The following is a 14,611-nucleotide window of genomic DNA, read 5'->3' as shown; positions in this document are numbered from 1 at the left end:
ATTTTAAAGTACCATGAGCACCAAATTAATAAATTAACAAAATGATATATTTTAAAAGATATAAAAACTATTATAAATAAAAGCATTCTAAACATAACTAGGAACATGACTGCTTCCTAAAACCAACAAAGAAAATACCGATGCAGCCCTGGCTGGTTTGGCTCAGTGGATAGAGTGTCCGCCTGCGGACTAAAGGGTCCCAGGTTCAATTCTGGCCAAGAGCATATTCTTGGGTTGTGGGCTCCATCCCCAGTAGGGGCATGCAGGAAACAGCCAATCAATGATTCTCTCTTGTTACGTTTCTCTCTCTCTCTCTCCCTCTCCCTTCCTCTCTGAAATCGATAAAAATATATTTAAAAAAAAAGAAAATATCCATGCACATTCTAAAACTACACATAAATTTAAAATAGATGTTATATGAATTTCATAAGACATGTGATATAACACTTCTGCAGTCTCAGAACTAGTTGAAATACATTGTGTGCTTTAAAAACATCGTGGGAACTTGCTAATTTGGGCATGCTTTCTCTTTCCCACCTCCCTGCTTCTTTCAAGAAACTGTTCTGATTTATTAGTTGAAAGAATCTGACACTTTATGACACTAAGCACCAGGCTCAGATGCAGAGTCACCACAGCTTTATGGAAATAGAAGCTGAAAGTGGACAAAACATGCTAACAGTAAGTCCTCAACTTTGTCCATAGGTTCTACAACTTTAAGTAAAATGACATATAATGAAACCAATTTTATTACAGGGTAATTAATTTACCTATTTATATTTAACAAGAGTTAAGTCCCTATGGCATCTCATCAATATTTTAGAAACAAAACAGCATAAAATGAAATGACATTATTCAAGGACCTGCTAGATAACACTTCTTCGTGGATGCACCTGGCACCACTTCTGATTTGGTAGGTATTCCTACAGATATCTGTGTGCTTCCTTTTTTTTATATATATATATCTTTTAAATCTTTATTGTTCAGATTATTACAGTTGTTCCTCTTTTTCCCCCCCATAGCTCCACTCCACCCGGTTCCCACCCCACCCCACCCCATGCCCGTACCACGCCCCCCCCCCCCCCCCCGCCACTGTCCTCATCCATAGGTCCATAGGTGTATGATTTTTGTCCAGTCTCTTCCAACACCCCCAACACCCCTTTCCCCCTGCGGATTGTGAGTCCACTCCCTTTCTATGCCCCTGATTCTATTATGTTCACCAGATTCTGTTCATCAGATTTTTTTATTCACTTGATTTTTAGATTCACTTGTTGATAGATATGTATTTGTTATAACTTTGTTGTTCAGAATTTTTTATCTTTACCTTTTTCTTCTTCTTCCTCTTCTTAAAGAATACCTTTCGGCATTCATATAATACTGGTTTGGTGGTGATGAACTCCTTTAGTTTTTTCTTATCTGTGAAGCTCTTTATCTGACCTTCAATTTTGAATGACAGCTTTGCTGGGTAGAGTAATTTTGGTTGTAGGTTCTTGCTATTCATCACTTTGAATATATTTTTTAAAAATAAATCTTTATTCAGATTATTACAATTGTTTCTCCTTTTTCCCCCCATAGCTCCCCTCCACCCAGTTCCCACCCCACCTTCTGCCCTTACCTTCCCCCCACTGTCCTCATCCATAGGTGTATGATTTTTGTCCAGTCTATTCCTGAACACCCCCATACCCCTTTCCCCCTGAGAATTATCAGTCCACTCCCTTTCTATGCCCCTGATTCTATTATATTCACCAGATTATTCTGTTCCTCAGGTTTTAATTCACTTGAATTTTAGGTTCACTTGTTGATAGATATCTATTTGTTGTTCATAATTTTTATCTTTACTTTTTTCTTCTTACTCTTCTTTAAGAATACCTTTCAGCATTTCATATAATACTGGTTTGGTGGTGATGAACTCCTTTAGCTTTTTCTTTTCTGTGAAGCTCTTTAACTGCCCTTCAATTCTGAATGATAGCTTTGCTGGGTAGAGTAATCTTGGTTGTAGGTTCTTGCTATTCATCACTTTGAAAATTTCTTGCCACTCCCGTCTGGCCTGCATAGTTTCTGTTGAGAAATCAGCTGGAAATCGTATGGGTGCTCCCTTGTAGGTAATTAACTGTTTTTCTCTTGCTGCTTTTAATATTCTCTCTTTGTCTTTTGCTCTTGGCATTTTAATTATGATGTGCCTTGGTGTGGTCCTCTTTGGATTCCTTTTGTTTGGGGTTCTGTGTGCTTCCTGGACTTGTAAGTCTATTTCTTTCACCAGGTGGGGGAAGTTTTCTGTCATTATTTCTTCAAATAGGTTTTCAGTATCTTGCTCTCTCTCTTCTTCTGGCACCCCCATAATTCTGATGTTGGTACGCTTGAAGTTGTCCCAGAGGCTTCTTACACTATCTTCAACTTTTTGGATTTCTTTTCCTTTTTGCTTTTTCAGTTGAGTGTTTTTTGCTTCTTTGTATTTCAATTCTTTGACTTGATTCTTGTGTTCCTCTAGTCTGTTGTTGGGTCTCTGTATAATATTTTTTATTTTAGTCAGTGTATGTTTAATTTCTAGTTGGTCCTTTTTCATATCTTCAAGGGTCTCATTATATTTATCAGCCTTTTCTAGGATATTCTTGAAAAGCCTTATAACCATGGTTTTGAATTCTATATCCAGTCGTTTGTTTTCCTCCATTTCTTTCATTTGTGATCTGTTTCTTTGACGCCACATTTTCACTGCTTCCCTGAGTTGGTAGGGTAGATTAGTGTGCTAGGTTTCCTATATGGCCCAGTGGGTCAGCCTTCCCAGTTAACCTGAGGTGGACACTCTTGGTGCACCCCTTTGTGGACTGTGTGTACAGCCTTGTTGTAGTTAAGTCTTGATTGTTGTTGGTATCACTGGGAGGAATTGACCTCCAGGCCAGTTGGCTGTAAGGATCAGCTGTGTCTATGCTGGGAGAAGTTCGGTGTTGGAGACAGCCTTATAGGATTAGACTTGCCAAATTGCAATAGCCTCTGTGCTCAGCTTGGATGGGGTGGAGTCTCAGGGCGGAGCAGACAGTCTTGGCTTCCAGTCAGCCTTGCCCTTGCGCGCACGCGCGCGCCTTCAGACCTCTGCCTTCCCTGGCTCCCGAGTCTCCGCCCGAGAGTCCAGATTCCCCCACAAGAGCGTGGGTCCCCAGGGGCTCGCCTGGAACTGGGGTTCAGTGCAGTCAGAACTGGGGCTCAGTGCAATCAGGAGCTTCGGACTCCCTTCTGCTAGGGAAAGCCTGTGGCAACCTCCGCAGCCTTTGTGTGCACTGGCACGCTCGTCTCCAGACCCCTGCCCACTGGGGCTCCCCCAGGTCTCCCCCGGGTCTCCGAGTCTCCGGGTGCCTTTCTCTCTACCTGACAGTCCAGACTCACCCTGTATGAGCCTGGGTCCATGGGGTTTTGCCCGGAACTGGGGTTCAGTGCAGTCAGAACTGGGGTTCAGTGAAGTCGGGGGCTTCCTTTCCCCTTCCGCCAGAGAAAGTCAGCCAGACTCTCAGCCACCCTTCCTCTCTGTGCGCACAAAGACCCTTTGCCATACCTCCAATTCTCTGTGAGTTTTTCTCTTTCCTTCTAGTTGTAGAATTTTCACTCAGCCAGCTTTCCTGTGGTTCTGGATGGTGTCCGTTCTGTCTTTTAGTTGTAGTTTTGAAATTGTTGTGTGAGGCAGCAGTTTAGGTGCTTACCTATGCCGCCATCTTGGTTTCTCTGAATATTTCTTGCCACTCACATCTGGCCTGTATAGTTTCTGTTGAGAAATCAGCTGACAGTCCTATGGGTGCTCCCTTGTAGGTAACTAACTGTTTTTCTCTTGCTGCTTTTAATATTCTCTCTTTGTTTTTTGCTCTTGGCATTTTAATTATGATGTGTCTTGGTGTGGTCCTCTTTGGATTCCTTTTGTTTGGGATTCTGTGTGCTTCCTGGACTCGTAAGTCTATTTCTTTCACCAGGTGGGGAAGTTTTCTGTCATTATTTCTTCCAATAGGTTTTCAGTATCTTGCTCTCTCTCTTCTTCTGGCACCCCAATAATTCGAATATTGGTATGCTTGAAGTTGTCCCAGAGGCTCCTTACACTGTCTTCATATTTTTGGATTCTATTTTCTTTTTGCTTTTCCGGTTGGGTGTTTTTTGCTTCTTTGTATTTTAAATCTTTGACTTGATTCTTGAGATCCTCTATCTGCTGTTGGATCTCTGTATATTATTTTTTATTTCAGTCAGTGTATGCTTAATTTCTAGTTGGTCCTTTTCATATCCTCAAGGGTTTCACTAAATTTATCAGCCTTTTCTAGAAAATTCTTGAAAAATCTTATAACCGTGGTTTTGAACTCTATATCCAGTTGTTTGCTTTCCTCCATTTCTTTCATTTGTGACCTGTTTCTTTGTCTCCACATTTTGGCTGCTTCCCTGAGTTGATAGAGTGGCTTTGTGTGCTAGGTGCCCTATAGGGCCCAGTGGCTCAGCCTCCCCAGTTACCTGAGGTGGACACTCTTGGTTCACCCATTTGTGGGCTTTGTGCACAGTCTTGTTGTAGTTAAGCCTTGATTGTTGTTGGTATCACTTGTTGTTGGGAGGAATTGACCTCCAGGCCAATTGGCTGTGAGGATCAGCTGTGTCTACAATGGGAGAACTTCTGTGCTGGAGACACCCTTATGAGGCAAGACTTGCTTCAGTGGGGCTTTGGTGCTCACTGAGTCTGCCCCCTGAGTGTGTTCCTTATGGATCTGAGGAGTTGTAATCGGGATGGTCCTACTCTGACCCCTGGGTACACTGGCTCTTGGATCTCTAAGGAGGTGCTAATTTAGCCTCTGCCTGAGACCACCCAGTAGGAGCTACAGAGAGATCTGCAGATTCTTCTTCTTTGTTTGGGTTTTGGAGGTGCCCAGATGAGGCCCAGCTGTGAAGCAATGCAAGCTGCTGTGGGGCCTTGGGCCTTCTTTTGGATGTTCTGGGTCTCTCTGACTCAGCTGCAGTTTGATAGGTAAGTTTAGCTTTCAAAGGACCGGGCCATTCATATGCAAAAGCCTCTGCGCACAGCTTGGGTGGGGCGGCATCTCAGGGCGGAGCAAACAGCAATGGCTTCCCATCAGCCCTGCCCTAAGAGGCCCCTGGGTCTCAGTGTCCCGCGGTAATCGCTGCAAGCACCTCTGAGAGAAAGCCACCCTCAAGTTCTGCCCGTTGCCAGACAGTCCAGTTTCTCCCCGTCTGAGTCTGGGTCCCCAGAGTCTCGCCTGGAACTGGAGTCCAGAGCAGTCGGGAGCTTGTGTCTCCCTCCAGCTTGAAAAAGACAGCTGTGTACTCAGTTGCTAGCCCTCTCCCCGCACGCGCCTCTGTACCTCTGCCTTCCGCACCTCCTCTGAGTCTCAGTGTGTTTTTCTCTTTCCTTCTAGTTGTAGAATTTCCACTCAGCCAGTCTTCCTGTGGTTCTGGATGATGTCCGTTTTGTCTTTTAGTTGTAGTTTTGAAGCTGTTGTGCGAGGCGGCAAGTTCAGGAATTTACCTATGCCCCCATCTTGGTTTCTCTCTGTGTTCTTCCTTAGTGGGTCTAAGGTAGGTCTACCCTGTGAGAGTTCTCCTCAAAGGAGTTGAGGTAAAATACCCATTAGAGATTCTGAGGGAGAAAAGCCCTGGCTCACACACTGTGAGGCTTCTGAGAAACAGTGGTATCACCCAGTCTTCTAATACAACTAATCGAATTACCGGCATTTCTGTCCAGTTTGAGTGTTTTTGTTTCCTTTTCTTTAATATGTGTCAAACCTCAGTCTTGCCAGAATTAGAGGTATGAGTGCCCAGGGCACAAAGCATTCCCTTTCTTTCCTCTCATGCTTCCAGCATTTACCCCCTAGTTGATAAATCCATCAGATCTAGAGCCATGCCATTAGAAGCACAATAGTTTAAATCGGGAAGGAATACTAAAGACCATGTGGTCCAGTTGTTCCAATATCATAAATGAGAAAACCAGTGATGTGGTTTGTCCAAGGTTACACCAAAAACTTAAACAGAAATATGAAAAACCAAGACTCTAGAACACCTGCTAGTTCTTTCATCAATGAGTACAGTCAAAGCACATAAACTATTTTTTTTTCTGCCAGGTTCACCATGACTCTGCTTGCACATATGGATCAGGTGCACTGGTCCTTAGGCTCAATTAAGAGATCTCTGGGTAATGGTGTGGCTCATTCTGTCTCATTCCAATGAATCCAGTGTAATTCTGATGAAAGAAACTTTCTCTGAGCAACTGTCACAACCAAATAGCAAATGTCAGTTGCCATGAGTCAACCTTCTTTCCTCTCCTTCTGGTTTTTATTCTCAGGGCTAGAAAGCAGACAAGACACCCTCCTGCCACTCTCAAACACCCCATGGATAGGCCAAGTGAGAACACTCCTATAAAAGTACTTTGCAAAATACTGTGTGCTCCCATTACTAGTGTAGAGTCTCCAAAATCTTAATGCCCTTTTGGATGAGCTGGGTTTTGTCCTGGATTTATTTTAGTCCTCTCCCTAAACAATTAATTTGGGTCTTCAGAGTTCACTTTAGGCTTTGCAACTTTGCATTTTCTTGTTTGAGTTAGAGTGATGTAGAAACCTCAATCTGATTAAGATGGTAATCAGCCCAAACACTATAAATATGTGTTGTTTCCAGAGCAGGTCTATAAATGGCTCCCGAAGCAGACACAAAATAGCACAGTGAGGAGGGAACAGCATGGGAAGGGGAGGGGAGGGCAGCAAGGATGACCCACAAGCTCAACTCCAGTCCCAACTCTGCTGACACAGTTTGAGATTTTAGACAAAGTCTATTCAGAGCTTCAGTTTCTCTGTCTTTGAAAAAAGGGTCTGTCTAATCTCTGGTAGCCAAAATGGGGCCAATACTCAATATGTGGCCAGTGTGACTACAATCTTAAGTTCACTTAACTTTAGTTTTTTAAATTTAAAAATCAGTACCTGATTCAGTGACTAGAAAGCTTTTAAGTATGTTTGGAAAAGCTAGGTATGTGAACTTGTATTTTCATGAAAATCTAAATATGGACTAAATATTTCTGATGAAAACTTAGTGTCTGAACTAGAATGTGCTGTAGGTGGGTTCTGAATAATATAAAACAATGTAAAACATTCCATTAATAATTTTATATAGATTGTAAAGTAAAATGATATTTTGGACTACATGAAATTTATTATTATAGTTACACCTTTCCCTTGTAACTTTTTTTTAATGTAATGACTGGACAATTTAAGATTACATATGTGGCTTCTATTATATTTCTTTCAGACAGTAATGGGATAGGTGTTCTGAGCAGTGCCTTAGTATAATCACTTATTTATTAAGATGGCCCCTGTAGATTAAATAGACATAAGAGCCATTGAAAAATACTATTTGATGTTGTATTTTATTCATTTAACTAAATTATACTTAATCACTTAAAAATGCTTATTATATGAGAGGTAGAGGTAGATAATTACCGTGTCTACTTGGCTGACTTCTATTTCTATAGTAAGTACTCCAAATCTGAGGGTCAACCCTGAGGATCTGTACTTACAATCAGTGAACTTGCTCTGCGGCCACAGCTGATTGGACAATGGTGGACCCTGAGCTTGATGGGCCAATCAAGAAGTCCCTCCCCCAAACTAGTAGTGGTGATAGGAACTAATAACCAGTCTCTGCAGGGCTGAAACTGTAACATGAAAATTTGGGAGCGCTGGGGAAGTTACAATCTACCAGGTGACTGGGACAGAGGAGACAAATTCTGTCAGACAGAATAGAATGAGATGCAGAAATGGAGAAAGGAAAATCCAGTTTTTGTGTCTTAATTATTTTTTCACAACAATACTTTGAGGCAAATACATAACACATGCAAATTTAAACAGCTGGGTAAGCAATATATGATCAGGTTCCCAAAAGGAAGAGTTTCTGGACAAATTCCATAGAAATTCAGAGAAACCCTGTCAGTATTATGTAGCAGCATCAAGCAAAAGCACAGAGTAGGTATGATGTCCAAATGATACAGGGAAGAGAGAGCATGATATGAACAGTAGGGAATGGCCTGGTGAGAAGGCCTGGTGAGAAAGAAGGATCTTAGGCTGACCTTGGAGGAAATGACCATTAAGATGCTTTCAGCCCCAGGATAACTGCATGATTCTGTGGGGCGAATTTGAATGGGTAGACGGGAGGGAGAAAGGCATCCCTGGCAAAGGGAAGTAACACTAAACAGTCTTGGAGTTTAGAATAAGCACAGCGATTTTAGAAGGCAGGGACTCATCTGGCTGGGGTGGTGAGTTTGCGTTGGGGAATATGGGTATTAAGGTGAGGTGGTTAGGGTGGGGCAAGATTGTGGAGAGTCCTGAGCAAGCATCAGATTAGGAATTTGGCTTTCAGCCTTCAGTCACTGGGAACAATGAGAAAGTTCTTGAATATGGAAATGACTCAATGATAAGTGGTATAATAGAAGGCTCAAGGAAACCAGGATTCCTCAAAATTTGCATAATACAACTCTCACACTGAAGATTTTTTACAAAATGAACACCTACCTAAAAAAAGACAAGAGTAATATTGCGGAGCAGATATTATGTGTTGTTATTGGCATTCACCTCACCTCATCATATTAATCGTGTGGAGTCTATTCAGGTCAAATTTGTACCTCAGGGAAATTACAAGTGATTACACGTTGGGAAACTTTCCTCCTTCCTTCCGTCTTCACTTTCTTTCAGCAGATATTTATAAAGTGCCTATCACCCATTAGGCAGCGAGGATATTAAAAAGCAAACATACAATTCCTGCCCTCATGAAGTTTACAAGTGGACAATTATCAATAAAGTAATTCCACAAATAAATGAAAAACTACTACTCTGAGGCGTGCTGGGGAAAAACTTTCTAATAGGAGGATTTGGTGTCATCAAGGAGAGGTAAGGCTTCCTTAAAGAAGATTGATGCTGAAAGATTCAGCAGTTACCTAAACAAGAGGAGAGACCAGATTCCAGGTACAGAGAAAGCCATGCGCAGAGGTGCCTCGCAGCGGGGAACATGTACGGATGAGGGACTGAGCAGGATATGGAAAGGTGCCAGATCAAACAGCTCTTGGAGGCCTTGTTTAAGGAGCTCCTTTTCCTGTTTCCCAAGAGCAATTAAGAGCCATTCAAAGTACATGAAGGAGGAGTTAAATGATCACTTGAAATTTTTCTTTTTTAATCAGTATCGACTAAAAAAATTGAAACCTTCAATGATGAATTCTGAAATGGCCAGGGAGATTGGAGGAGCCCAGAATCAGCAGAAGAAGGTGAGACTAGTCCAAAAGTGAAATCATGCATACCTGAGGAAGGGTGTTGCAGAGGGAAGATGGCTGGGAGGCTTATTGTTAGAGTAACATTACATATTGCCAATAACTTGTTCAACCCTGCTTAATTTAACTTAATTAAAATTGACGTGATAGTAAAGACTGGTTCAGGTAAGAATCATCAATAGCTGCTAAACTTACAGGAGGAACTTTGATGAGGAATTGGACATCATCTGAAAGTGTCTCCCCAAAGATTGCTTATCAGTCGCTAATGAGTAAATACACAGAAACAGTGGAACACCTGCACCAGGTGATCACACAACGAGCACCAGGAAGGGGAGATGGACTATATGTGCCTCTAGATGTGATAACCTGAGGCATCATCACTTATGTCACATAGAGGCTGGCCATGCCTAATCTGAATATAGCCATTCAGAAACTGTACTACTGGGGAGGGCTGTATTACTGAAGACTTTCACTCTCATAAATACAAAGCAAGGCTAGGAGCTCTTAAAGGAGACTAAAGAGACATGATGTATTCGTTTCCATAAACTTAGTGCACTTGAAAAAATTTATTAGTTTATAGTCCCTGAGGTCAGGAGTCCAAATAGGTCTTAGTAGTGCAAATCAAGGTGTTCGATGGGGGCTGTTTCTTTTAAAGGCTCTACAGGATAACCCCTTTCCTTGCCCTTTCCAGCTTTAGAGGATGTCTGCATTCCTTGGCTTATGGCCCCTTCCTCCATCTTCAAAGCCAGCAATGTAATATCTTCAAATCACTCTCTCTGGCTCTGACACTCCTGCCTCCCTCTTATAATGATGCAAGTCATTAGATTCGGCCCACCTCAGTAATCCAGAATACTCTCCCCATCTCAAAATCCTTAACTTAGTTATATCTGGAAAGTCCTTTTTGCCTTGTCAGGCAATACTAGATTCACAGCAGGAGACATGTGTGGGGAGCCATTATTCTGCCTATCACACTTGGTATAAAAATCCTATCCTATCTAATAAAAGAGTAATATACAAATTGACCGTCACTCCAAGACACAAGATGGCTGCCCCCATGTGGACACAGATGGCTGCCACAAGATGGCTGGCTGGGGAGGGCAGTTGTGGGCAGTTGTGGGTGACCAGGCCGGCAGAGGAGGGCAGTTGGGGGAGACCAGGCCAGCAAGGGAGGGCAGTTGGGGGGGACCAGGCCTGCAGGGGAGGACAGTTGCGGGGAACCAGGCCTGCAGGGGAGGGCAGTTGGGGGGGACCAGGCCTGCAGGAGAGGACAGCTGGGGGGGACCCAGGCCTGCAGGGGAGGGCAGTTTTGGGGGACCAGGCCAGCAGGAGAGGGCAGTTGGGGGGGACCAGGCCAGCAAGGGAGGGCAGTTAGGGGGGACCAGGCCAGCAAGGGAGGGCAGTTAGGGGGGACCGGGCCAGCAAGGGAGGGCAGTTGCGGGGGGACCAGGCCTGCAATGGAGGAGAGTTGGGGGGGGACCAAGGCCTGCAGGGGAGGGCAGTTGGGGGGGGGACCCAGGCCTGCAGGGGAGAGCTGTTGGGGGGGACCAGGCCTGCAGGGGAGGTCAGGTGGGGGGACCAGGCCAGCAGGGAAGGCAGTTAGGAGTGACTGGACCAGCAGAGGAGGGCAGTTGGGGGAGACCAGGCCAGCAGGGGAGGGCAGTTGAGGGGAACCAGGCAAGCAGGGGAGGACAGTTGGGGGTGACCAGGCCAGCAGGGGAGGGCAGTTAGGGGCAATCAGGCCGGCCATGGAGCAGTTAGGCATCAATCAGCTGGTAGGGGAGTGGTTAGGGGGTGATCAGGCTGGCATGCAGAAGCAGTTAGGGGCAATCAGGCAGAGGCAGGCGAGCAGTTGCGAGCCAGCAGTCCTGGATTGTGAGAGGGATGTCCGACTGCCCCTTTAGGCCCAATCCCACAGGTAGGATCGGGCCTAAATGGGCGGTCGGACATCCATCAAGGGGTCCCAGATTGGAGAGAGTGCAGGCTGGGCTGAGGGACACCCCCCACCCCATGCACAAATTGCATGCACCGGGCCTCTAGTGTAAATTATGCTAGATTGCTTCTTGTATTGGAGGAAAAGAAATGCCCCCCAAAAAAGTTGTTAAAATTGAAACACAACCACTGGATTGAAGTATTCTACTTATTCCTAAACTTATTGAAGTTGGCAGCTTACAATGTTGTTATGTAAGAGAAAATAATTTACTTAAGAAATATACACTGAAGTGTGTAGGGGTAATCAAACATTATGTATACAACTTACTCAGCAGGTTTAGAAAAATAATAAAACACATGTGTGCAAAGAAAGCAAGCATTTAGGAAATCAAATAAGGCAAAATATTAAAAGTAGATGAATCTGGATTAAAGAGTATATGGGTGTTCTTTGAGTAATAGTCTTGCAAACTTTTCTGTAAATTTGAAGTTATCCCCAAATCAAAAGTTAAAAGAAAACTGATGAATACATAATTTACTTTTATTAAAAACAGATAAAGAGTTTTTTACTTAAATACCACAAGCAACTCACAGTCTATATCATTTTATAAGCGTGAAAATGACCGAAGATGTGTGGCACAGATTCAGCGACTTTATATTTGTTATTTCTATAGTAACATTACTAGTAAATGGAAAGGCTCGGAAATGTTTAAGACTTTTAAGGTTAGGAACTTAAAGGAAATCTTAAGCCTGGCAGTATTACAGCTTTAGGAAGTTTAAAATAGAATAGGTAATTATCCTTAGATTTAAATATCAACCTGTTGATCACACCCTGCTATTTGTGAGAGAGAACCTACTAGGTAATTTTCTAGGAAGGCCCTTAGAAAAGCAAGCTCTCCTTTTCAGGTGTATTTATCTGATTTTTAAAACAAAAGCAAGTAATAATAATAATGTGTATTTTCTTCTGCCCAGTGCCGAAGGCAGAATTTTATAGCTTTGGCCCCAGAGAAGTTTTTGGTGCCCATTTTGATTCCCACTCCACCCTTTATTGTTTAAACACAAAAGATAAGGCAGCTGGGACTCTGACCACTGACAAATAATCAGGGGCCTGTCCACTGGGAAACTCCTCTGATCTTGGCAGCAACTACGGTTTTAAAAGGAAGGTAAAAAGAACGCTTAAGACCGGTTTCTGCGCACAGCCCTATGTGTGGGCTTGTTTTCCTTGCCAACTGTGGTAGCCAAAAACAGAGTTACTCCCCAGCTATGCCAGGATGGAGTGCCAAGATCAAATAATAGCGAACTTTTCTCAATTACAGAAACAGAAAGAAAACATGTGGCAAAGAGCTGGCTTTATTTTTACAGGTTTGGCTCTTGCTATCACCAGCCAGTACCAAAATGTGTGATTTAGTGTAATCTATGATTATACCGCTCACAATAATCTATTCCGTTATTTTCAGGGTAACCTTGATTTTCAAAGAGCCGCCTGATGTCTTTGAGTGAGTTCAGCAATCAGAGGCCCAAAGTGCTTCTCTAGCCCAGAGCAGGGTGTGTCTTTACCACGTAGATGCTTCACTTAGAACACTTTCCCTCACCAGTGTAATTATTTAGACAACCACATTCTGTAACCCAGGGGTAAGTCACGTGACCCCAGGTTTCTTTTTAAGATGGGTCACTCTCTAGTTGTGCAACCCTGGGCAAAATACTTCTGGGTTGCAAACCACAGTGTGTCATTTGTAAAAGAGGAGTCACCTTAGCTATCCTGCTGCCCGCACAGGTTTTTCCATAACTATCCAAGGAGACAAATATGTGAATTCATTTTGAAAAAGGCCAGGTAATTTCTCCCCAGTTTTTGAACATAAGACTAAATCGACATGTATTTGTTTCTTAAAGTGTCTGGTGAAGTGCTGTTTCCATAGTTTTTCCTGAACAAATACTTGCTGCCTGAGTGACTGAATGATGACATTAATTAACTTTTGGGATGCTGTGGTTTTACATTCCTATCTCTAGAGAACTGCCCCTAATTCAATAGGCCAGACTTTGACCTAGACTCAAGGATGACTGGTTCCGCATGAAGGTACATGTTCAAAGGTGTTCTAAGGAACATTAGACAGTTCATGCTAAAAGGTTTACTAAGGAAAAGAAATGTGCCTTTGACCTTCTCTTGTAATGATAACCTTATAGTCTTTGAAACACGTTTTTAAGTACAAGCACTTAGTGATGTACGTAACACACTTAAACTGGTAATGATTTTGATTGACTCAAAGCCTCAGACAATTTGCACGAGGTGGATGTATAGTATTTGGTAATTTAAGGAAAGATGTCTACTTGCAGAGTAGAGTACCCCAAATGGTTTCAAATGAACTCAACACAATATGTTAGTTAGAATGAAAGAACATGGGACAACACGTTATATCTCAAAGGCATGTTGCAATCGTAAGCAACCTGCAAAGTGGTACATGCAGTATAATGGCATTAACATAAATATGAAAACATGCAAAAAACAATATATTATGTTTGGATGCAGAGTTTGCAGTAGTAAAACTATAAGAGCACAAGGGCTACTGTGTGCTGTTGTGCTCGACACAACTCCAGGGGAGGCTAACCTCCCGCCAAGTCCTAAAAACATGCCTTGGAATAAAATATTCCAGTTCAGAATACGTGTTCATAAGAGACAATTGTCCCTTAGAGACAAAGTGGGAACTAATGGAGATAGGAAAAGGGAATACAGGGGACTTAGTATATGTATAATGCTTCATTATTAAAAAATGTATTTGAAGCAAATATTGCACAGTGCAAGGTTTGACAAGCTCTGTGATGGATACATGGGCATTACATTTCCTATGCTTGAAATATTTCTTCATATATGAATTCTTCAAATATTTCTTCCCAATGAAAAATCATTAAAATTTCTTGGTTGCAGTAACAAAGGAGTATTTATAATCATAACCTCATGTTTTTATTATAAGGTTCTAAGACTCTATTGTAAGGTTGTAATAAATTCTGAGATAAAATATTTTGTGTTCTCAAATTAAATAGAAAAGAGACTTATATAGGACCTTTTTAAGTATAGAAAAAATTTACATAATTTTACACTGAAGCCTTTTTGGGGAGAGGCTAAAGGAAAAAGAGAAATTTGTGGTTAGTTCCAAATTTGGGAGTAGAGGTTTAGGAAACAACTTGCAAACTTCTAAATGTCAGATAATTTTCTATCTCAATAAGGTGATACCATCTCATTTTTCAGCTACCAAAATGAAACTCTGAAAAGTACAGTTTACATACCAAAATGTCCATTCCGGGGACATACTTGAGGCCTATCTTATAGTCTTTTGGAAGATTTGCCACCTACAGAGACAAAAAAGAAAAAGAAAAAAAAAACACTGTAAGAAAATCTATACATAACAATTAATATGCTATTTT

At 42.3% G+C, this 14,611-nt stretch overlaps 1 protein-coding gene across 1 annotated transcript in view; it reads right to left on the bottom strand.

Moving 5' to 3' along the window:
- Positions 1-14,611, bottom strand: part of KITLG (KIT ligand) — a 96,872-nt gene that overhangs the window by 31,978 nt on the left and 50,283 nt on the right. The window contains exon 3 of the mRNA XM_080660646.1: positions 14,474-14,536. Coding sequence (XP_080516772.1) covers positions 14,474-14,536 — 63 coding nt within the window. The remainder of the gene's footprint in view (positions 1-14,473; positions 14,537-14,611) is intronic.

The sequence above is a fragment of the Plecotus auritus genome (assembly GCF_963455305.1).
Source record: "Plecotus auritus genome assembly, chromosome: 3".
In the NCBI taxonomy this organism is placed as follows: domain Eukaryota; kingdom Metazoa; phylum Chordata; class Mammalia; order Chiroptera; family Vespertilionidae; genus Plecotus; species Plecotus auritus.
The sequence above is the reverse complement of the archived record's forward strand: the minus strand, read 5'-3'. Positions and strand labels throughout refer to the sequence as shown.